The 25964-nt window shown below is 41.8% G+C and overlaps 1 protein-coding gene across 11 annotated transcripts in view; it reads right to left on the bottom strand.

Annotated features, from left to right (window-relative positions):
- The window catches only part of ZNF462 (zinc finger protein 462), a 133981-nt gene that overhangs the window by 44906 nt on the left and 63111 nt on the right, over positions 1–25964 (bottom strand). For 5 of the 11 annotated variants that reach the window (XR_012495875.1, XM_074330792.1, XM_074330791.1 and 2 more), the window contains exons 4-7: positions 25585–25749; positions 23692–23978; positions 20813–20931; positions 16763–16954 (exon numbers count right to left, since the gene is read on the bottom strand). Coding sequence is in view for 9 of the 11 variants with exons in the window: in XM_074330792.1 (XP_074186893.1) it covers positions 16763–16954; positions 20813–20931; positions 23692–23978; positions 25585–25749 (763 nt within the window). In the remaining 2 variants the exon portion in view is untranslated. The other 6 variants (XM_019734207.2, XM_074330798.1, XM_074330795.1 and 3 more) reach the window with 5 other exon arrangements.

The following is a 25964-nucleotide window of genomic DNA, read 5'->3' as shown; positions in this document are numbered from 1 at the left end:
TGACACTGTCCTCTTTCTCTTGGTAGTGCTACTTGCCACCTTATCTATAGTAGATACAAACTGGTTGATTGTCTGATTCTCCCTACTATTTGTGAGGGATTTTGTCTCAAACTTCTTAGCTTGCACGGATTTTTGGATTTTAGTTCATGACTGATGAGGGCATTTCAACTTTCTTGGGAAGGCTCAGCTGAGCATGAAGCATTTCCCCAATACTCAATATGAGAAACCTCAGGGTCTGTGCTTTAGACCTGCCACTGTACATCTACATGTTTCAACCTTTTGAGTGTCGTGGCCAGTGTGTGGCACCAAAAACACCAACACTTAAGACCAGACTCATTCACTCAGATAACTCGTTTTAAGGGCCTACAGCGTGCAACGTCATCGCCATGCTCTGGGGACCCAAAAATGAAACGATAGCCTCTGCCTTTAAGAAGCTGATTGTCTTGGGGGAGATAGGAAGACAGTTACAACAGAGTATAATCAGTGCTATGATACTAAAGAGAGCTCAAAGATCTAAAGGAGCAAAAAGGAGCCCCTCGGCCAGACAGGAAGAGTCAGGAATGCTTCTGGAGGAGACAAGGTTCAAGTTTTCAAGGATAAATAGGAATTAGCCAACTGAATGGAAAAATGAGGAAGAAGGGTAAAAATCAGTGGAGAAAGTTGTTCCAGGAAGAAGGACTAGCAAGGCCTGGAGTGTGAGACAGCAGGAGTCTGTAAAGACAGGGCAGGCAGCATGGATGCAGCACGGGAAAGAGGGAAGGAGAGGAATGATCCCAGGGCGAAATGGGGGGTGCAAAGAATAGCTTTCCATGCTGAGCTGGGAATTGATCCCGATGGCAAAGTCAACAGCCACTGGAGGGCTTCAAGCAGGAAGCAGGTGAGATGGAGGCCTCATATTTTCACCTTTTCTGTGCCTATAAATTGCACCCATAGCCTTGACCAACTCTCAGATGGGGAAGGCAGCTTGGAATAAATGCATCCCCACTGTGAGAAAAATCAAGTTACTGCACATTCCCCATTGATGATGGAATATCAGCAGCCTATGATTCCATTGGTTAAGTAGAAAACACCAATGCAATATCGTTTCTTTTCTGGATTATACTAGCAGGCTGAGATTGTTCATTTGAAACTCAGTTCCCCCAATTTTTACTGAACGTATTATACTTGCATAGGGGAATGAAAGATGGAAACTCAGTAGGTTACCTTCTCTGCTTGCTACCAACCTTTCTTGTGCAAAAAAATTATAAGGCATCACAAGAAGCTAAGTGGTACATCCATGTGCTGGCAACACCGAAAATGTATAGGCATCAGCCAAGATCCTGTGGCCTGTTTTCCAAATACAGGATCTCAGGAACATCCAAAATGTTTCTAGATCTGTATTTCACTCGTTAGCTTTCACACTCATGTGGCAACCCAAGAACACTTAACATGTATTTCTTGGGCTCCTTTAGACTCAATTCAATGGTCAAAATATGGTTTTGTGAAGTGATTTAATATTCTTCTGGATTCATTAGCTTTTATAAATGGTTTGTTTAATCACAACAAATGTTTTATCTACTGTACATTGGGTATTGGACAGATACAAAGATCACCTAGTCTCATATTTCAAGAGCTCTCAGGTTGGCAGGGGAGACGACTGCGACACACAGGAAAATGAGTGAGTGCTCAAAGAAAGAGCAAATGCCCACGGGCTCCTCGAGCCGTTGTTAGCAGAGTAGCCAGCAGACAGTGGGACTCTGGAGTCAGAAAAAAAATCAAATCTTGATTTACTGCTTTAAACTGTTATGACTATTTATAGGACACAACTAACTTTCATTTTACATTCATAGGACATCCACTCTAGGGAGGAAGTGGCCCTGTGCCAGGCGTTTAGAACGTAAAGAGGAACAGGACAAAAACCTTGTCCCTAATGAGCTTCCTTTCTGGTACTATGGAATTGGACAACATATCCCCGAGAGGGACAGGGCATAGCACCTATCAGAGGAAGAGCTGACCCACATCGGGGGACATCATGAGAAACATCATGGAAGTGAAAGAATTTGCACATGGCTTTGAAGGACAAGGAGGGTCTGGACACGGGGAAACAGAGGAAAGGAGGGATCGCTGGGGGATGGGCACGGAGAATGTGGAGTGGGAATTAACAGGCCATGCAGAGCTGTTCAAGATTCTTGAATAGGAGAATGACATGACTCTTAACCTTGCTTAGAGATTGGAGGGAGGAGTTTGCAGGGAGGGTGGATGTGACAGTGGCTGGGTAAGAAATGGGGACGGGAAGAAGGGTGGGTGTGAGAGGAAGTAAGGAGATGGAAACAACAGGACTGAGGAGGCAACTGACTGGCTGATGGACTGTGGATCCAAGGAGACCTGAAGATGCAGAGGATTCCAGCTGGGCACCAGGAGCCTGGCAGAGGGGCAGGTTCGGGAGGAAGTTAATGAGTTCCATTTTAGAACCTTGGAGGGAAAGGCTGTGTGAGAGCTCCAGGTAGAGAAAGTGAGGAGCAGATGGAAAAGCAGGACTGGGCTTAACCTGAGAGGTTAGGGCTGGCGGTTGAGATTTTGGCAGCATCATTTAGAAGAGTGAGTACTGATTCCATGTGTTTGTGAGGGGGGAGAGCGCGAGCAGAGGACTAAGGCCAAGACCGCACTCTAGATGATGGCAGCTGGAGGAAAAACGGTGAAAACAAGGTAAAGAGAAGGTATTATCAGAGAGGCCAGAGGAGAGCCTGAAACACACAGATGGCCCAAAACCAAGGGAGAACTTTCCTGGGAGGAAGGTCTGCAGTTTTAAATGCCATGATATAAAAAAAAAAAAAAGGATGAGACAGGAGCAGAGGCCATGTCTGGAGTTGCTGTCAACCCTTGTGAAAGCCATTTCATTAAAGTGGTGGGGGGCGAGTCACACTACAAGGGATTCCAGAGAGGGAGAGAGAAGTGGGAGGAAAAGGAGGCAGCAGCAGGTGTAAAGAAGCAAGGAACGATTCCTTCCCAGAGAAAATGTCACTGGAGTTTGCCAATAGGAGGCCACGTCATCAGAGTGGTCTCAATGAAATGCTGAAGGCGGAACACAGAGTCTAGTAGTTTAAGAAGAGAATGAATGGTGAGGAAATCCAAGTTGGGATACTGGTTCTTTCAAGAGACTTGAAGGCTAGAACTGTAATTACAGGAATGAAACTGCAGAAGGTCCTATCCAAGAATGGTTCTAATGTTTAAAACACAGATCACTTTCCTGGGGCTCATGGAACTCCCGTTTTTAGACTTTTGAAAGGAAAAATAACACATCTAAAACTGAGGTTTAGGAAAACAATGTGACATAGTGGACAGAGCTTTGGCATCAGGCTGCTGTGCACCTTCACACCAGCTCTGCCAGGTGCTAACTGTGACCCTTCTTAAGCCTGTTTTCCTCTTCTTCTTCGCAGATATATGGTCCCATCCAAAATGTCCACTGAGACATTTGGTCCATTCCAAAAGGTCCTTGATATTTAAATCCTGTTCTTCTGCAAGATTCAAACCACATCCCATCTCCCTAATCCCATAAATGAGGACAGTATTTTCTATGTATTAACCCTCTAAACCAAAAGTATAAACACAATGGGTTATTTGTACCCAGGGACATTTTCTAAGCACGGGCAATTTGGACAGGACTGGATTTCAGAGACCTTGTGGCACGAACAAACGTATCAGTGGACATTTTGAACAGGACCAAATGTCCACAAATCATTTCCCAACTTCCGAAACAGTAGGAAGCTAGCCATGGACGTTACAGTCTCATGAGATTGTCGTGTGTCTTAAATGAAATGAGACGATGTTTGTAAAGAACTCACTCAGCAGATATGCAACGCTAATAACAGTTATTAATTTAAAATGCATATTGATTAACGCCAATAATAACAACACTAATGGTGTTTGACACCGGGACTTATCAATGCCTTTTACCAGCCCATTAGGACAACAAGCACTAAGCAGTTTGTCTGCGTGGTTTCAATTAAGCCCCAAAGTTCACACAAATTTCAATGCACAAGGCTCCAGATGAAGTATCACTTTCCAAACAGTGAATTATTTAGACTCCTAAGAAACAGCTCATGATGTAAAGAAATTTCATTCAGCTTCCAAGGCAAGACGTGCAATTTTCTTCCTTTTCCATTAAAAAAAAAAAAAAAGAAAAGAAAAATCCTCATCAACCTTGGGTTGATGACAAATTATCATAAACCGACACAAAATTTGCTTCTACTATACTACTTCAATAATATCTAACATTTCTACAGTAATTTACACTATGAAAGCATTTCCGTATGTTACCTCATTTGATCTTAAACTAGGCATCATCATCACTACATATTAGAAACCGAGGCTCAAAGAAGGTACATGATTTATCTTAGCACACTCATGTGTGAGACGGACATTGTCAGGTCCTCTGCCTAAGCCTGCACAGGCTGGGTGTTTCACGGCCTACAGTGTGAGTGGTATTTCCTGGATTTGGGCCTACCACCACGCTCAAGCCAAACCTCAAACTCAGGGGTTCAACATCTCCATGCAGACTATTAAGAAAAGATGATTATTCAGAGAACCAGTTTCGCAAGGATCATTTGCGTCTAATTTTCACGAGCTCCAGTTGTGTGAAAACGGTTCCTCCTAGTATTTGCTCACTCAGAGTGAACCCAAAGACACAGAGGAAGTCACGCTCAATGCCAGCACTACAGCGCAACTCCAATATTCCACTGGAAAAACAAAAAAGGTTAAGAGTTGAGGAAGAGGTTCCATGAACATTTGGATGCCTGCCCTGAGTGGGAGTGCCCAAGGGAAGCCACCACCACCAGAATCCTGTGGCAGACCTTGAAAGGGCTCGCTGAGTCATCAGATGTACAGACCTGTTGCTGTAAAGTCAATAACCCTCACTCCCCTTCAGCATACAGGAAGCCCAGGGGAGAGGGGCACAAGGAGCTGTGTCACCTGGTCTGCAAGGAGAGTCTGGTGCTGGCGCTGGGCTGGCGTCAGCACTTCTTCACTTTATGTGGTTTTAGATGGCCAGCTCAAGCAGGGTCCCTTCGTTGACAAGCTTTATGACGAGCAGTATAAAACAACCACCAGTTTGCTCAGTACATTATCGTTTTAAAATTTCTCATGTATTGTTTTTGCCACCTCTCAATTTTGAAAATGGTAAATAACAAGTAAATAAATATAAATAACTGAATAAATAAATAAAACCTTAAGCCTGCACTTGACTTGCACAGAACCACCATCCCTCCATCCTATAGTTCTCAGACTCTTTAATGCTCTGGCAATTCATAATGGGAAGGCATCTCTGTAGTCAGCTTTCTTCCCCTGGCATACTGAGGGATTTAGATAATACCCCAGAGTAATTATTATAGAAGAGGGAGAAACATACCAAAAAGTATTGTAAATCTTTGTTAAAAGCTACAGGGGTAGAGGCACATAATAATGAAACCATTGGAAGAAAATAACTTCAAGAGAAAAAAGCAAATCTTTCTATCTTTTATTTGAACATTGAATTTTATTCTTTTAAGAGTTATTTTCTTCCAGTCTTCCATTATGTAGGTAACATAACCAAGGTGCTGAAGTAAACTGTAGCTGTATTAGCAGAAATGATCTTATTTTATTGTTAACATAACAACACACAGAAGTTACTAATTTTAATGCGTTAGTTAGGAATTTTACTTACATTTTCCTGTCTGCCTTTGATTTAGTGATCATGATTATTGTTTCTTCCAACAGACACATTGGTGGCATTATTCTTGCTTGTATGCAAGGCAGCTGTGGATAGCTTCATCTTTCCTTCTCTGTCTTCCTAATTAAAAACTTACCCATGGGCAAAATTTTAAAATACTGTAAAACTGGAGTAACAGTGAAACTGCAACTCACAAGTACAATAATTTGCGATTGACACAGCTATTAACTATCTATCTCCTCACTCCGTTTCTTCACTATTAGCTTTGGGGCAGGCAAGATAGACTGAAGTGATTTGCAACTTCTAGAGCAAGGGTGTCCAAACTTTTTCCAACGGTTTTCACCAAGGGCCATATGCGGTAAAATACACAAACAGTCGGGCCACTTACTCGAGGTGACGTACGTATTGCCTCCCCTGGTTTATTTAAGTAAACTAAATATATTTTTGGAATTTGCTGTGGGCCAATTAAAAATGGATTGCGGGCCACAGTTGGCCCGCGGGCCACAGTTTGGACACCCCTGTTTCTAGCACATCAGTTGTGAATCCATTTCTGTCTCTTTCACTCAAGAAGCTACCTTGGAATACTTACAAGTAAATTGACGTTATAGAGGGATAAATCTGAATAAGCTCAAATTTATTTTTAAAAGTAGATTTGTGGTTAACAAAGATAATCTTGAAAGCAGATTGGAAAAACTTGAGAAGAGAGCCAGGAAGACTGGCTAAAATCAGAGGAAGTGCAGAGTAAAAAGTTATTCAGGGTTGTGCTCTGGCAAGTTGGAAAGCAGAAGGACAAGGGAATCAGAGATACAAGGACTCTGGAGAAAGCACCTCTGGAACAGCTACCCCTAGGGTGCGGGTTGGGTAGAGAAGGGTTGGATAGTTGCAAAGAGAATTTAAGAGTTTGAGATGCTGATGGTGGAGCAGTTATGGTGAATTCAGCCACAGATGAATGGTGGTTGGAGTACAGTTGGGAAGGAGGTAAATCTCTAGCAGAAGAGAGCAAGTAGGGGTTGGGTCATTTATCATTGAGTCTAGTATATTAGAATTCCACAGCATGATGGTAACGTTGGAGAAATAAGGTAGACTGCGAGCCTGGCACCGAGTTCACTGAAAAACCTAAAAGAACATTCTGGAAGATAAAGAGAAGGAAATACGCAGAGAGCAAGTATTTAAAAAGGGACTGACCAATGAAGAAAGCAGAAAGTAAGGCATGTGCTCACTTCTCTTGGCCGCTACGAAGGGATTAGTCAGTCACTTTGGTTACAGAAAATTGAAAGAGATATGGTGTTGCCACTGGGGGCGGGGGAGGCCAAAGTTAGTTAACGGGGGAGGGAGGTGTGATCAAACAAATGTGCAACAGTGGGGGACAGCACATCATGGCATCCACGCAGCCCAGTTCCACTGGCTATTTCCAAACATCGTGTGACACAACTGAGCTGGCAGTCACTAAAATTCCCAGGCTTTTCCACACATAAACTATTGTTTTGTCAGTTCTCCTCGTGTGTGGTTGATTTTGCTGCCCTAACTCAAATCAAGAAATATTTACTGAATGGCCTGCCAAGTGCTAGGATTCTGAAACAGTCCTTGACCTCAGAGAGCACACCGTTTAGCTGGGGAGACAGATATGATAACTGACAATTATAAGACTATTCGGCAAGTCTAGTAATGGAAGTGAACACAAGGGTCAGAAGCCACCCAACCTATTTCATATTTATCCCCTTGCAAAATCTCATTTTTAGCTCATTACTCTGAACAGTCTAGACAGTCTGTAATCTTGATTTTGTCATTTAACTTATGGACCATTTGCCAATATGTCAAATGTATTAAGTATGAAGCAGTAGCAAAAAAGCCTTTAAGTTATTTTTCAGGAGATCAGTGAGCCTTAAAATGAAACAAATTAGTGAATTTTTGATTGGTGAAACCTCTAAGGCCTTATATAATTCTGAGAATGCCATTTTAAATGCATGTATCACATATACCCAAAAATACGCCTTTAAATACTCAATACTTATTATTTTAAAGGGAATCATTTTTGTTTGTTTTGAGATACAGACCCTCATGTTTTAAAACTACAGTGAGTCAAATAGTGAGAGAACCTCTCCAATGAGAGCAAAAGCATGAAAAAAATAGTTTGTTTTTATGGTCCCAGTTTTGGGGGAAAAACACACAAAAAACCTGTTTGTATATGCATAAAAAACATCTAGATGACTCTACAGCAAATTGTTAATAGAGATTTTTTTGGGTGCCAGCAGAAAGAGGCTGGCATTATGTGACCCTTACAGTTTGTTATGTACTGCCATAAAGTTGTTCTTTAATCATGAGTAGGTATTACTTTTGCAATCGGAAGGAAAATCTATGCAGGTATCTTAAAAGGGGATAACTACCACCCGTAACTATTTTTAATGCACATTCATTCCTGAAGACCTACAAATGCTAGCTTAATGCACCAAGACTTGAAAAGTACCCTTCCGCTTCCAAAAGGGACAGGGACCTTGCTGCTGGTCTTCCTTGTTCAGAAGTGCTTCGTAACAAATCCAAAGACCTCTTCCTGGTACTGAGTAGCCCTGTAGTTTGGCTCTACCTCTCCTCACCTCACCAACTGTCTTCCCACTAACTTCCCTACACACCCACCACTCTAGCCAGACTGGCCTCCTTGCTGTCCCAGGATCTCTTCCTTTATACGTTTGCTCACTTCTGATGATACTCCTTCCACCTGGAATGGATTTTGTTCTGCCTGTAAAAATCCTACTCACCTGTCAAGGTCCAGCTTGAGCCCCGCCTCTTCCAAGAAGCCCTCTGGGACTGTCAATTCCTTCTCTTTCCCATGGCTTCAGCTATTAAAATCCAAACGCACAATTTCTCACTTCATTCTATTCCATTCTTTCAACTTCATACTATCTGTATATCAATTAAGTTCTAAATATTATTAAACTTGGCTTTAGTTTCCTCTGGAAGATTCCAGGACCCCAGACATGTTAGACGAGGCTGTGCCCAGGCCACTCTGTATCATTTACGGATATGTATTTCTGTTGAGTCTTCAACGAGCTGGCACAAAAGTTAACAACACGGGCTTTGGATTTACACCGGCTCCACCACATACACATTTTGTGATTTTTGGACTCATCATTTCACTCCTCAGGGTCTCAGTTTCCTTCTCTATTAAACGAGACTAATAATTTGTATCTCCAATTCATTAGACATACTAATTCAGATGACAAATTTAAGGCATCCATCAGCAGAATTTTAAACAGAAAAATAATGACTAATTTTATCACTTAGGAATTCAAGAGTCATTCAGCATCCTTGTAATAAACCAGAATGAATGACTTGCAAACTGGGCAAGGGGGAAAAATAGCTAGCAACGCTTAAAAAAACAACAACAAAAAAACCAAGGCCTCGAATAAGCGTTTAGAAGGTCCTACGTTGCTTGATGTGGCTGTCACTGCAGCTCTGGTGGAGGGCTCATGGTGCATGAAAATAAAAGATGACATAAGGAGGGTGGCTTGCACACGAGTCATCTAAGAATATTTTGTGTCCCTGAGGAAACTGAAGAACCTAGTCCTGGAATGACTTCTCAAAGAGCAGTGTACTGGTAAATAAAACCTTAGCTGCGCCCTGCACTCTCAGCCAAACAAACACCTCCTTTGGGTTGAGCTTGATAGCTCTGAAACTGCTTGCAAAGGAGCAGAGCCCTATGGTCGGAACACCTCCCTTTCTGGGCATAAACAGCAAAGAACTGAATCCAGCAAAAAAGCAAACAGATCCTCCTATGTGAATTTCTCATGTCAACTTAGGCCATTCTTTACTTATCTCCCCATTTTTATGTAACCACCACTGCGGGGATATTTCCATGGGATATTATTTAGGATTATGAAGGAGTTAACAAGAAGATGTGTACATCATTTGGACAGGTTTTCCTGGGCCATACCATCATCGAAACTCATGATTTACATTGAAAATTACGTAACAGTTGTTTCTAAAAAGTTATGTTTGGCATCTTCTTCTCAGCTCTGCATTTAAAAAACTTCTTTTTTTTTCACATACTCATCTTGCCCAGGCCATACCCTCTTCTCCAGCAAGGCTGTCCCAGGATCTGTACCTCTCACTCACAGCTCACTCGTGCTAGTTCTCCCAATCCAATACCCTTCTTTCTGCTTATGTGAAACCCTCTAATGCGGAATAGTATTTGAAAGAGAAGAGAGACCTTATGAGTCATAAGAAGTCTCAAGAGAGTTTGAAGAATTTTATATCGAATATAATTGGGCTAAAATATCTAGATCGAGTTCCAAGGAAAAATTCGGGGGGAGGAGGCAATGAGAAGATAAGGGAAAATTTTTTCAGAAGAAGAGATTAGTCATTTTAGATGATTTGACTAACAATTGAATATATTTTCTGCTAAAGAATAAAGTAGATTTCTTCTGTCTGTTAGCTACCTCTCATAATTGAGGTTGTAGAGGATTTAAGGTTATCTCCAGGCCTAAGATGCAAAAGTTGGATGTGGAATTATGATGCAAACTCTGGTGCTACTAGGCACTGGTTCTCAATGACTTTGGTAATATATGCTTATATGTCTGACGAACAAATATTTTTCTTTGCATGGGTAAAGGGAGATGGTTAGTTGACAAGGTTTCCGGGACATGGAACGCTTACACTTGAAATGTTTTTTAATCCTTGGCATATGAAACTGCGGCTAATTCAAAAAGTCTCAGAAATCTCAGGCAGGTGGGGGTTTCTTGGGAAGGCTACATAATATGATATTCAACTTCAGGGTGGTGATAATTTTGGAGGCTTCCTATTTGCCATTGAGGCCAAGTTTTAATAACTTAACCTCAAAAGACTTCTGCACCACTGGAGTTATAAACCCCTAAGTATTGGTAGTAGAAATGCCATTCTTCATAACAAGCATTAAAATAAACTCCAGATCACATTTTAATGTAGAAATTCTGATGTCGAAAAGGGAAGGTTAGTATTCTCTGGTCAGATAATTTTGAGACCAGCAGAACCTATTAAACATTATGGTCAAGCCATTAAAATTATGCCTTGTATCCCATGTGCTATAAATGATGTAACTCTTTGTACTTCATAACTATTCACTCGAGTCTCCATTTCATTATTGTCATTTTTAAAGAAACCACCTCTTCTTTCTTTCACCCCAAGAGAAATCTGATTGCAATTGGAACCTGTGTGGAAGGTCTGATGCCCTAGCAACTAATTGGATCCTCTTAAAGGTTGAATTTTATGTCTGACCTATTTAGAAATCTGAAAAGCTTCTCTTTGAAAAGCAGGCATCTCAGATCTTAATTTTTAAGTGTCAAGTATTGCTGCAGTCAAGGTTAAATGAGTTGATAGTTTGGCGCTAGACGCAACATAATTCTTAGAGAATATTTTAAGTTTCAATGTAACTCACATGCTAATGTTTTTAAAGTTCTATGTAATACCCTACATTTCACATATAAAATAAAGGATATATTTGGGTCAAGTTACATTTTAAGTGACACCTAAGAGTAGTCCATATGTTATATAGAAAGGTCTATAATGACATTTATTAAAGACTGGATTAATTTCATGGGTATTACTATAATTTTTTTCCTCCAATCATGTATAACAAAGGTCAGTGACATAATGTCCATGAGCCAAATCTGGTCTCCCCTTTGTTTCTGTACATAAAGTTTTATTGGAACACAGCCATTCTCATTTGTTTATATATTATTTATGGCTGCTTTCACATTACAATGGCACAGTTGAGTAGTTGTAACAGACTGTTACAAAACTGAAAATCTTTTCTATCTAGCCCTTTACAGAAAAATTTTTCTAACCTTTTATTTATGGAATAGAGAAACTGACCAGTATAAATCTCATAAAACCATTATATTATGTGAAAATCCCAGGGGATAAAATTTTCAGGTAGAATAGATTTCATTAATCTATGAGTTTGTTGTTCAGTTTCACACTATAGCTTCTCTGAATGCGGATTTAACTACAACCAAACACATATTTTTTTGACAAAGATGCAGAGAACAAAACAGCTCACTCCAGGGTCAATTGTTTGCATTTGGTCCAAAAAGGGGCTCTGCTACCAGGTGACCCACCAGTAATGCCATCGCTCCAACTCCACTACACTTTCTGTCTCCTTCTGAGGCTTGGAAAGACTTACACCCTGTCTAATCTTCAGTTTCCCACCTCTACAGAAGGTCTCATGCAAGGAACAATGACAATATCTAAAATGCTTTGTCAAAAAAGATCTTTTCCTCTTGGCAGAATGATGTGTCAGAAAATTTCTGGTAGAGCAGTCCCTAAGGTTTCATCTTTGCATTGGTTATCTTTGAACTTGCCTCTTAAATGGAAATGCAATAAACGTACCCTTGTACAATTTGGTTATGTAGATTTAGACATGTTAGGAGGCTCGGTACAATTAACGGAATTAAAAATCATGATGCCTGCAGAAATCACTGGTCAGTCAAAAGAAGTCAGCATTTAATAAGGACCTACCTAACAGCCGCCATTGGAAAATCAGGGGACAGAACCAACAGTGTATCCGTAAATGCAAAGAGAGCACTGAGCTCAGCGATAGAAGAGTGGTCAGAGGAGGGCTGGGACCAGTAAATGTCAGTCTTTAGAGAATGTGGAAGTCAGATTCATAGAAGGAAGCAGACAGGGAGGAAATCCTTCCAACCTCCCAGCAGAGCTCATTCAAAGGCACAGGAATAGAAATGAAAAAGTTAGATGCTCGGGGTAGCAAGTACAGAGATGGCTAGAAACATTAGTATTTCTTAGCGAGGCCACTGTGGAATGGGGGAAGGGCGGTAGCCTCTGAATGCAATGCAGAGGACTTCGATTTTGATATGACAGTAAGAAGTGCCTGTGGTTCTTTGATGAGAGGCGTCTTAATAAAAATAGTGTTTGTATCAAATATTATTCTAGAGTTTAGAATAGAAAAGCCAATTGAAAAGTTATAACAGAAAATCTTTCCCTAGGGGGGAAAAATCACAAAACTCCTTATAACATTTTTCTATTAACTCATAATAGCAAAGATTTCTCTGCTGGGCGGACTATATTACAAAGCGAAGGGCATTGCCACTAAGAGTTCTTGTGTTTTCCCTGGGTGGCTAACCAGAGCATGGATGAAAAAAAAAACTATGTTGTTCTCATTCGTCTTTTATTCTGTACTTGGTCTTAGTGTCTTATTTTTTATTCAAACATCACAGAAGCTATCTCCTAAAACAAACAATTCCACACAGCATAACTGGATAGAAGAAATGATCTATTCTTTGGGAGAAATTTGAGGAAGTAAAAAGATGGAATGCCACCATTGGCATGACTTCTTATAAATGATACAGTTGAATTTTAAATTACTTACGCACAGCCCATGCACTGTGTAGTGTCTCAGACCTAAACAAATCTCATAACTAAACGACTCTGTTCCAGTTTGTTATTTTATAGAAGTGTGCATATGTAGTTTTCAATGCTGAAAGCAGAGACTTGGAAAAAGCCCGATATTTTATATGGCAGGAGAAGGAACCCAGCAAATACACACACAGCAGAGATCTTCTTTTTGCTGACAACCTTATGATTTCCCCTTAACGCATTGTTTAGAATAGCAATTACGTGTCATTTTCCATTATCCTATACACAGAACCAATACCACACAGCCGTATCTTTTTTCATTTTTTCTAACAACTGAACATGAAAGAATATATAGAGAATTCACGTGCTAGTGAAACCTGTCAAGACTGACAGCCCAGAGCCTAAAGCTCTATTTATGCACAGGTGTGCGGCCAGGCAGCTGGGTGAAATCTCCCCTCTACCTTCTCATTTCGGCCTCCTCAGCTTCCCGCCCTTGCGGTACCTCCCTCCGAGTTGGGAGGGAGAGCAGCTTTGGAACAACCTTCTTTCTCAGGCTGTTTCCTTCTGCCAGAGAAGACTGGCTCACTCTCAAGACTGCAAGCATTTGACCACTGCAAGAGCACTGAGCATGTCAACTCGTTTTATTCACATCCCTCATTAGGGAATCAGAAAGCCAAGGACACACTAGTGATTTCCCTGGTTTTATGGATCTCTACTCCCCCCAGGCTTGCAACACATTTTTGGTTCTTATGTTCACAGTGTCCTGGCATCCGCAGTGTGGGAAACCTTAACCGAGAGCCAATAGCCCCACAGCTTCTCCCTATTAAAACGTGCAATTGGATTTCACATGTGTGTTTCAAACACCATTCAAGGCGTGATTTACAGGCCACTGTCTAGCCCCACAGCTGTTTCTTCATCCCCCAGACTTAGCCGTTTCTAGGAATCCGCCACTCAGCTCCCTAATACATAGTTTTCTCATTTTCGACCTCCTCTACCATTCCTGGACATCCAAAACTATGCAAGACCGATAGTAAGGATTCAAGAAATGATTTATTGAATGAATCATCTATTAATTAGTTTTTCCACGGAATTATCCACTCATGAGCATAGCCCATTCCACGCCTCCTCTCTGTTTACCCTACTCTCTAGTCAAGTTTTGTTTTCATCAAATTAAATAAATCACTTTGACCCACTGATGTTGGTTATTTATGTTAAAAACAGCATAGGTCCAATGACTTTTGTGGACGCCTCACTACAGAGTTGCTAACCTGGGCTTTCACAGTCACTAGGTTCTTCCTTTAGAAGGAATTAAAATCCCGCTTTTATATACTGCAAATTATCTTCCCGTGGCTGAATAAAGACAATTTGTGTTACACAGAGAGTGACTCAAAATCATATCATCATGTTTCTGTCTCCACCCTCTCTCCCCATGGTCCTAACCCAGTCTAGCTTCCGAGAATCTGCAATCACCCCCAAAAAAGGTTAGGCTTCAGGCTTAGGGTTGTGGTTAGTTCAGACGTAGGTACTGATAATATCTTCTAAATATTTTAAGCTGATGGAAGAATAGAATAGTACTGGTACTGTATTCATTTTATTCTATGCATAGTATAGCTCTTGGTGGAGAGTCTGGACTCAGGAAATTGATTAAACTTAACTCTGTTAGCCTATGCTGAGGAAGATAATCCATGCAGTGGATGGTCTGTGGGATTCTCTTGTCCTGTGACTGAGACCCACCTTTCAAGTGAGAAGGACAAAGGAAAAAGAAGGTATTAACATTGAGAGAAATGTCCCAGGTAAAGTCTTTGCTGGAAATGGTATTTGGATGAATCAGTTTCACCCAAACGCCTCCACAGGTGTAGCTTCCATTTCAGATGAAAGCAATTAATTAAAAATCATGTTAATAAAGATCTTACAATTTACATCAAATTATATTTTGCCCTTTGTTGCAAACAATTTTTTCCAATACACAGAATCTCAAGGTGCACAGGGGGCCATTTTCTGAACCCTTTCACATGTACTCTCCCCCACCCCTAGCTCTGAGACTCAAAGTCTTCCTGGAAAACAACAACAAAACACACTTCCTCCTACATTTTAAACTACCACACGACAGTTGAGGAGACAGTGTGCCTCGTTTATCACAAGCCATAATCATAATAACAAGCCTACTCTGTTAAACGAAAGTCCTTTATGACAGAGATACCAGTGAGGAGCTATTGGCTATTGTGTTTAATGATTTGCAAAGAATAGGCCACCAAGTTTTGCAACTCAATAAAGGCAGCTTTTAGCCTCAGGACTTACCTTTCCTTTCCCTCCCACAGTTGTCTTCTTATAGACCTCATGAATAAAGATCACTCATTTACTCTCTTGATAATCTGATAATTAGACCATGTTGACATGTTGGGCTGTCAGATCTTCAGATTACCTGAAGAGTCTATATTTTTAAACCCTTACATTAAAAATAACCCAAAACTCATGCTTGTTATAAATGGTCCCAAAGGCCAGAATTTCAATCAAAGGATGAAAATCATAGGAACAAAATGACCATTTGTTAAATACCTACTATATATCAGATGTTTTATGAGGCATTCTCATTAATTTCTCAAGGTAATTGGTTGAAGTAGTTATCTTCATCCCATTTTATTTATATGAGAGCTTAGGAAACTAAGATTGTCCAGGAAAACACAACTGGCATTGAGAGAACTAAGATTCAAAGCCAAGCCTTTGTTTCCAAGAGACCATGAACTTTCTTTCCAGTCCACTAAGCTCCTCCCAAGAACGTAATAGTAGACCTTGGGAAACAGCCCAGCCTGTTCCCTGACCCAGGAAGTAGTCAAGCTGGTGGTAAATAACTGGTTACTACAGATGCTGCAGAAGGGATTTGGGCAATAGAGGGGCATGAAAGAGAATAGCTCTAGGGTCTTCTATATCTCTCAGAATCTAGATTTCCTCCTCTAAGCACCTGGTTCTGCATTCTCTTGGGGTGAGCTGAGTAATCAGAACACTTGTTTCTTGTAATCAAAACAACCATCCCTTTGCTCACTATGCCACACCTGCAATGATCTCTCTCTCTCTCTCTCTCTCTCTCTCTCTTCCCCCCCCCTTTCTCCCTCCCCTCCTCCCCTACAGCTTTGGTTCCATAGCCAGAAGAAGACCCCTCCATGACTTTCTGTATTTCTCCAGAGGCTCCAAAACTGGGCAGTTAAACCCTCCTCCCTGATGCTTTCTCAACATCCTTCATCTGTAAGAAATCAATGCATTACCCCTAAATTATCTTGTAACCCAATCAGACATATTTGCCCCACCCATTCACCTTTTCCATTCCTACTCTGAATTCTATGTCGTTAACTTACACATCTCACACCCCAAACACTTCATAAAACATACATTTTTTTTAGAACAAGACAGGATATAAGTAAGTAAACAAGGAAATAAACCTGTCTGGTATTCCTTTTGCTTTCTTGCTTGCAAATACAGTGGAAGAATCAAACACTAACCCATTGCACACATCATGCTCTTTCCACAAGCAACGCGCACACAAGTCAACACCAGACATTCAGAATTCACAACACTTTCAACTTCCAATTTCTATACTGTTCCAACCTTTTCACATTTCTTCCTTCCCTTGAGCTGCCATGTTTTTTCGTGTCAGATTTTCTCTAGAAAGAATGACTGGCAATTAATCCCAGCCCGCCTCAACCCTAAGTGGTTCATTCTGGCTTGGAAGCCCATTTTTACCATTGGAGTCTTCCACTTCTTCGGCCGGGGCAGCTTTTGGGGAGGAGTGGTGGGTGTGTGAGGAGAGAAGGCTGACAATTCGTGGCCTGGGGAGGGTCAGGGCTTTTCCATGGACCTTGAGGGAGTGTTCCTTCAACTGGCTGATTGTCATGGTGGAAAATGAGCACCAAGAACACTTGTAGGCATGTTCACCTGGAAGAAGATCGGGGCAAGGGACAGAAAAGGAAAACGAGGGAGGAGGACATAAGGAGGGGTGGAAAACAAAAGAAAAATAACGTGGTAAATTCACACTAGAGAAGTGCTTCTCGCGCTTCACAGTCTAACCCTCGCAGACCAACCGCCTGCCCACTCCTACAACCACAGCACTCCTTTGGGATTGAGACTCTTAGGAGAGCTCCATAATCAAGTGACCTGGTTCCTTTTCATTTCACGGTCTACTTACATGGAAGAGCTCATGGGTTGTTCCCTCACAGGGAATGATACCAAATGTCTATGAAACCTCTGTCAGAAAGGCTTCCCATCTCTCTTCCTCCCTCTCTATACTAGAAACAGCCATGTCAGTTTTCATTCAAGGTGGCCTCTATAACATCTGCAGAAAATAACACGCTTAATTCTTATTCCAGGGGTCGATCAGTGGCTTTCCAGCACAAAGTCACACAGTGCGAATTCTAACGTGCTGTTCTCATTCTTCACTTCCTTGCTGACTATATACCTCCGCAGTTCCACACATTCCATAATGGGCTTTCGGGGGGACCAATTCACAAACCTCAGCATAAAACTCTACTTCCCTATGTAATCAATAGTACAGAAATGGGTAAAAAACAAGTTTTTTTAAGGGAGTGTTGTATATATATAAATGCGTGTGCGTACGTATGTATAGCTCCACTTTCTTCAATAAACAGGACAGTTACATAGAAATAAGTTTTTTCTTTTAATTATTTTTATAGCACTGAGATACAGGACAAATCACTATGACTAAATTAAATTAGAGTATGATTTACCTTTGCCCTAAGTCAGCTTTTCAATTAACTGCATTTTAAGAAGCAAGAGTGTGAAATGGGCATTTATGCTGTTGGACAGATAAACTCAGAAAGCAATTTTGCTTTTTGTAACAATAGACTTTGGATGGTCATACCTGCAATGCAGTGATTCCACTTCTGAGAGTTTATATTAAGGAAATATCCTTTAATACATAGAAAGCTCTATTTAGAAATAAACATTTATTTCTGCTTGAAAAAGTATGAAACAACCTACATTTCCAACCATAGGGAAATGATTTCAAGTAAATGTGGGCCTATCTTCTTGATGAATTATTGTTCATTAAAATAAATTCTCAAAGAGTTTATAACAACAGAAAAATGCTTACACTCAGAAAAATACATAGGAAGGCATAATATATTTTAGTTTAAATTATAATCACAAATGTTAAAATAGTTAGAGTGGAAATGGTCAAAAAGAAATATTAAATGTTAAAAACAGTGGTCTTTAGATAATAAGATTATATATGATTGATTATATTGCTTTCAATTTCAAATTTTCTCTAATAAACGTGTATTTTTTAAATTTATTTTTACAGTGAAATTTAAAAACCAGAGAAGAGAAGGAAGTAGAGGAATGAGAGGAGAAAGGATCCTTAGTAATGAAAGTTCTGTGGACCAGTGAAGATGAACCGAGGACGGAGCTGATGGTTCCCAGTTCACTCAGGGAAGCAGGAATTAGAAGGTAAACCTCCACCTTTGCCTCACCTAGCTGAGATGGTCACTATTCTGCCACTAAATGTTTTTGCATGTGAAGTGAGCCCAGCACCCCAAGTTCTGCGTTAAGCCTCCTTTTCATCACTGATGAGCCCCAGAGATTGTATTTTCAAGAAAGTCTCTAAACTAACCTTGAGCTATGCAACATGCTACAGCCCAAGGCAGAACAAAAGTTCAAAGAAGTCAGAGGGTTCAAACAGAACTCCCGTCTGTTGTACCCCCAACCACAGGAGTTACAGGATAAAGCTGGACCATGAATAACGGGATTTACTAATCATGTATATGGTGTGTGTGTGTGTGTGTGTGTGTGTGTGTGTATCACTGCTGCTCTCCTGATTCAATTTTTCAATTTTTTTAAATGCAAGCCTGCTATATGAATTTTGTTTGGTGGTTTTAAGTAGCACAACTTGAGAGAGAATTCACATCCAAGTTATTTGGGTTAGTTTATACAACTTTTTATCCTCTAAAATAAAATAAAATAATCCATCTAGAACAGACAAGATGAGTCAAGAGTCCCTTTGGAAAATGTACTGGCTTTCTCCAAGCTAAGCCACTGTCGGTAGCTAAGAACCATGTCATGAACACCAAGGTTCCAGGTGTGTAGAGAGCTGAATTACATTGCTCCTACTCTGTCTCTCTGGATGTTTCCTTCTCTCCAATCAGTGAGCACAGGCCAGTCTGCTTGGTCAGCTCTAAGAACATACACTTCAGCTCAGTGCCCTGGAGCCAGTGTGCAGCCCCTGGCACTCTTTTAAAGCCCTTCCTACAGGCCAAATCATTTACCCAACTCCCACTGGTAAAAGCACTTTGACAAGGCTGAGGCCTATAGGAAAAACTCACTAGGATGGTTTCCCAGCTGAATAATTTACAATATAGAGTTAGAAAAGAGTGACTTGAACCCTGAAGCCTCTTACTCCACAGACTTGGGTAGAATTTTCCTGGAGATACAAAAATACTAACAGAGAAAAGCACATTTGGCTAATCTCCCCGTCCCACCCTCCACCCCCAGTGGGGCTTAGGGTATCTGGAAGACTTCAGTAGTTTTACTCCATTAAGCCAGCTCAACAGGACTTAACACTCAGGAGACAGCAGAGACAAGATCCTATTTCCATAGGGAATGAGAAAATGGCAGAAGTGAATGACTCAGGTTCTGGATGAATTTTATAACCACACAAGGGAAGCTAATAATTAATGAGACAGAGGAACTCTAGTTGACTACAAATTTAAAACTAGATTTCAGCTAGAATTCTAAGGACCTTAGCTGAGGCCTTCGTTTCCCCAATTTTCCTTTGTGTTTGATGCAAGTTCTTCTAAGGCTCGCAAAACCTGAGAGGGCCACAGTCTGCTGTTGAGCTGGGCTTCTGAGAGTGACGGAGAACGTCATGGACAAGTCCCCAGAACCCGCCCTGCTGCCTTTCCTATATCACGCTTCTTTTCTCTCGGCTGAATCCACCCCACTGTCACTCCTACATCGCCTCTTTTCTCTCTTGGCTGAGTTCTGATTAGCTACCTGTGGGCATCCTCTAGCATATGCAAAGTAGAGAAGAACAGAAATGAGAGCGGGGTAGCATCTTGTCAGTAACAAGGATGAATTTGTTCTGGAGTCAAATTCTTAGTGAATGGACTATACGGCTTTGAGCAGATCACTTCACTCTGCGTCTCTCCTCATCTGACACTGAGGGTGACAACACCACCTGCCCTTTGGAATTGTCATGAGGATTAAACAAAATGATGAATGTAACATGCTTAGTGCAGAGCCTGGTAGGTAAGAGATGTTCAAGAGGCAAGCACAAGGAGACAGAACGACAGAGTGACAGAGACCAGTACGGTTCCTGGACATTCACCACCCAAAGTCACCTCTTGGGTATGGAAATGTACCTAAGGCATCTCAGGAGAAATCTTACGTGTCTTGAGTTCTCTTTGCCCCTTTGAACTTCCTCAAGATTATAATGTTATTTTAGTTGGGAATTATCTTTAGTGGATGTCACAATCCTTGTATTTCCATTAGAAAGACTAGGGAACTTAGAAATTTCTCTAACAAAAGTTGTTAAGATGAATCTGTTAGTAGGTATACCTGTTAGTAGGATGAATCAACTATGACGTGGGTGACAAGCTTGGTATTATGTTGGCTTTGGGTGGTTAATTTTTACTTATTAGATGAAAATAAAACTAAACACGAATCACCGCAATAATAATGTATTTTCACATGTGGGGCAAGACACTTTAAAAATGTCACTCAGGGAAGACCCCTGGATTTCAAACTCAGAGAACTTACGCGTCACAAAAACCCACTCACCAGCGTGAGCTTTGAGTATATGTGTCTTCAGCCGGCTGTTATAGGAGGACTTGAAGGAGCAGAGTTTGCATCGGAATGGTTTGTGGTGTCCGTGGTGGGTTTGCATGTGACGATCCAAACTGGATGTAGAAGGAGAGAAAAAAGAGGAAAACGACAGGATTAAAAATGGCGCACAACATTTTCTCATCGCCCTTTTCCAGAAATCCCATTTCTAAGCTGTTCAAAGTCGTTTTGTTACTTTCCAATGAGAGCGCTTACCAAAAAAAAAAATTTAAAAAAGGCAAGAGTTGTACCTACTCTAAAAGGAGAGGAAGCTAAAGGAAAGAAGAGGTGAGCATTTGAGTGGGGAAGGGAGGTTTCTCAGTGACTGAACTACTTGCAGGGGGCTGTCTGTTTGCAATGTGTTTGTAAATACGCAGGTGTATTCAGAGGCTGCTTATACCTCTGATAAACGCAATCATGTTTGCTGCTGTAGACATCAGTCTTCCAGAAGCAACTTGTAAGGCAGGCACTTGATTATAATGCGTTCCCAGCACTTTATAAGTATTACTAGTCTAAAAGAAATAAATCTATCGACCAAACAAGGTGTGGGAAGAAGTTCTGCTACCCCAAAGAACTAGATCCCATTCTACGTGACTCATTTGGGCTTGGCACTGCTTACCATCTAAACCTGCAAAGTCCTCCTGCACTTCTAGGCCGCACTCTGAACCGCCTCTGGGCGTCTCCCGCTGGATGCCCCTTAGCTATCTGTAAACTCAACCCTCCCTAAACCGTCAATTTTGTTTTCCCCTTTTTTCTGCAAAACAAACTCTCTTTTTCATCCCCTTGTTTCTATAAAGGGCACTACCATTCTCTCAGCCAACCAGACTGAAAACCTAGGTGCCATTTGTACTCTACTTTGTCCCTCATCCCCTCCCTGAAATCATTTTCTCCAAGGCAGGCTTATCCTTGTTCCCGCAACCATTCCCCAAGTTCCATCCTAACTTCTTGGACTAGCTCCTATCACTGCCTCCTCATTGGTCTCCCTCTTTCTTTTATTTCAACACAAGAACATAAGCTATGAAGTTAGACTGCCTGGGATCAAATCCCAGCTATTACTTACCCCTTGTGTGGCCTTGGGCAAGGTATATAAGCTCTCGATACTAAAAGGCCTCCACTGTTCTTCTATAAAATAGGATAATAACGGGACCATACCTCACAGGGCTGTTTTGAGAATAAAATGAGATCATACATCGAAGCGCTTAGCACAGCGCCTGGTCCACAGTGAGTGTCAACAAAAATTAGCAATCATGGTGAATTTGTTCATCTCAGAGCTTTCCTCTACCAGTAAGGTAAGTGATGAGGTACAAATGCCTCATTCAGACACTCCAAATGTGGTCTCTACTCAAGTATTCAGGTTTCATCTTCCACTATTCCTTTAGGCGTAATTTACAGATCACTGAGCTGCGGCGCCCCCACCCTTCCCCACCCTACACGCTCTGCCTCAGGCTTGTGCTCCTGCATCTTTCCTCCACACCCTTTGTCCTTTCCAAGCAACTCAAGTCCTAGCCTCCTCCTTTAAGACTTGACTCAAATGCTCCCGACTCCATAAACCTCTCTTATTCTTCCAAAGTCGTAACATTTCCCTTCTTTGAAACTTCACAGCATTTTATTGATATATACACACACACACAATATGTATATATATATACATACACATATATATGTATATATGTATATACTTTAAAGATATGTGCCTTATTTTGCCAAGTCATTTGTATGCTTGCTTTATTGATAAACCAACTAACTCAAATCTAAATTCCCTCACATCATTGACCATGCCCGACTCATCTTTATATTCCCCCAAAGGCTCTAGCACTGTGCCTAGCACAAGGCATATTCATTTATTCACAATGATTTATTGAGGTTCTACTGTGTGTCAGAAAATGTGACAGACGCTGTACCAAAAATACTTATTGAATTGATGAGAACTACTCAAGTTTTCTGCCAGTGCCTGGAACTGATGACAAAGATTAGATATTAGGCTCTGAATAATAATAAAGAGTTTATAACCCATTCTAACCTCTGCAGAAGCATTGCCTCGTCCTGCCTTTCAACATCCACTAACTATCACTTTATCTTTTTAAAGAAGCAAACAGCCCATCATTTATTTTCAATTATCATAAAAATAAACAGCATGTCAGTCTTACAATCAGTCACCTTCATCCAAGACTGTAGAACACATTATTGAACATTTATCTCTCTTATACAGTTGAAAAGAGAAAGGCAACAAAAGGTTGTTTCTTCTCAGAGCCACCCCTCTTCCCCTCACACTGAAAAGCCTTACACAAGACCCCAAATTTACAATTTCCAAGCTCTGATGGGCAACAGGAAGCACCCTCTCATCTAATGTACGTCAAGTACCTTTGGTGTCCATCCACTTAACTCCCTTTCAAGGTCTTTTTAAAATAAATCAAGCAATCATTCTTTCATCCCATAGTGGATTAACAGTCCTAATTTTACCTCCTAGCCACTCAAATTTCCCAAATAGAACTTTACTCCTCAACTAATGATTAGGTTCTGGGTGAATGTTTGACAGATACACCAGTAAACGTACCTACTCTCTGTTTTTTCTTTGTGTAAATCACAGCAATACCTCCAAAATTATTTTTTAAAATGCCTGCATTAGTCAAATCTAGTGTCAACCAAGCAATCTCCTGTTCTTAGCCCCATCTGACAGATGAGGTGACTGAGGTTCAAGGTAACAGGCAACTAAACAGCAGGAGTGAACCATGAATGGGGCCTTCTGACTCCTCCAAGCTTCTCCTGCTCTAATTTAACTGCCGTTCACTACGACACCTCCTCCCAGTTACCACTTGCAACCACTCGATAGCACTTACTTGTGCCTGAAAGCAGAAACAAAGGAGCAATACTGGCAGCTGTACTTGTCCTCGCGGGTAAACATGGCCAGGGCCAGGTGGCTCCTCTCATGAGAACGCAGCCCCTGCATGGACATCAGGACTCTGTCACATTGACTACAATGGTATCCCCCCGGCCGGGTTTCATCCTCCAACATTCCATCAAGCAAGCAGTGTTCACCATCCACCCGGTCCACTAGGGTGCCACTGGCATCTTTGGCTGCTTCCAATCCATCCAGAAACAAGTGGGAAGGGTCTTCAGCCTCCTGCTAAGAGAACCACACACACACACATGCCCCACCAACAAAATAAATATCCATCATCATTTGCCCAGGCTTTCTTCCTCTCCCTTCATTCTCCCACACTCATCAGCGCTTTCTGTCGGAGCTTTCTTCCCTGCCTCTCCGGCTCCCCCAAGAGGGAGGGCAAACCTGACTGCCATTCTTCATGCAGTGGTGGCATTTTAAGGCAACAGATAAGGTGCTACTACCCGGGAAATGTGAGAGAAGGGCTCTCTCAATTTGAAGACAGTTCACTCACTTATCTCCCATCTTAAAAAGAAAATTCAAATTGTGATCCTACCTAAACTGACATAAAGCAAGGTTAGGGTTATGGCTTAAAGAAAAGAAAGGAAGGAAAGGAGGGAGGGAGGGAGGGAAGAAGGGGAAAAGCCAAGTAGTTTGGGCATCTAGGAGCCTTGGGCCTTCCTTACGAAATAAAAGGAAAGTGAAAGACCCTGCCCTCTGCCCCTACACTCATCCCTGCCCCAGCAGACTGTGACTTCACCCCTTGACGGAAGGTTGCTGTATAAGCAATTCAAAAATATTAGGAAGCAGCCTGATTTTAAGTTATTCATGTTTCGAGGTGGATCCTTGGATTACTGATTACACAGGAAGAGCTGCTCTGTCTCCCTTGAGTGAGTCCAGGAAACAAGGCTGGGACACACCGCAGTGGCATGGAAGAAGCTGACGCCGCTGCCCCTGGGTGCCACTGTTCTGCCGACAGCCAGAAGGCTTCAGTCTTCAAAGAAGAAAAGGAGAAGCTTTACCTCCATGCCACACTGGCAAAACAGGACACAAGATCAGGAAGGGCAGATGACAAAAAATATATTCACATATCCCGAAAGAGCAGAGCCCTGAACTAACTTCTCTGCTCAAAAAGTACAAGTGCTTGGGCATATCCTGGAAGGCAGAGATGGCAGTGTGGTTATTGAAACAGTAGCTATTAGGATTATGATATTCAAAACAGGTGGCCTAATAAAGGTCGGCGGGGGAAGAGGGAAGGCACTTGTCAGTAACATACCAGGCGAGGGGGTGGGGAAGATAAATCAGGTCAACAGGCTTTCAGGGCCAACTGAGACTTGAAGGCTTTTAGTTTTAGATTTAATGTCTCTTCCGCTCCTCAGAGGACCCAGGATAAGAAGTAAAGACGGATTCTCCTGGGCTGTCTGCATCGTCAGCCAGATGAGAACAGTAAGGAGTCAGGCAGTGGGAGGGGCAGAAGATGATGGGGGCAGAACCCACTTGATTCCTCTCAAGAGCTCGAGCCACTTGGAAGAGTAAACACCTAATGGCACTACATGCAGAATAGCAGGGTGACCCAAAGCCTCCTGTACCGAGAGGCCCAGGTCTTCTGTTGCCACCAAACTATCCACGTGGAAGAGAACCAGACCGAAACGCGACCAGGTCGAAACACGGAAGATGAGGAAGGTCCAACCTGCAAAGAAATCAAAACAAGCCAGACCAATCCAAGCATAACTCAGGAATGCCCACATTCGGGGACGCCCTTTCCTGAGCTGCTTTGAGCAGTGGGGTTAATGAGTAACTCGAATCGCTCGCACACAAGAATGCTCATCCAGACCTTCCCAGTTCTCACCTTCACGGCGGCGGACACGGCCGGGACGCTGCCGTACTGGACGTGCTTTCGGAGGTGATTGCAGATGGCGCGGAGCGTCGGGTGCACTTCCACACAGAATTTACACTTGTAGCCCACCACCTTCCTCTCCTTGATCTTTGGCACCTCTTCTAAGTGACCAAAAGGCTGGTAAAATACAGTGGTAGCCATCAGTACTCCGAGCCCTCCCTCCATAGCCGGCATTTATTCTTGCAGCTTACTAGCAGATTTTATTTTAAAGCAGATTAGCAGGTTAAAAACCAAGGGAGATATATGTGAGTATTTTTACATAACGAATGCGTCAGAGTCGTGGCACCCTGCGTGCTATGCAGTCTCTGGAACCCAAGTACGTTACGACTTGT

This window comes from Rhinolophus sinicus, linkage group LG04 (genome assembly GCF_036562045.2).
Source record: "Rhinolophus sinicus isolate RSC01 linkage group LG04, ASM3656204v1, whole genome shotgun sequence".
Classification (NCBI taxonomy): Eukaryota; Metazoa; Chordata; class Mammalia; order Chiroptera; family Rhinolophidae; genus Rhinolophus; species Rhinolophus sinicus.
Note: the sequence above shows the minus strand (reverse complement) of the source record. Positions and strands in the feature narration are given on the sequence as shown.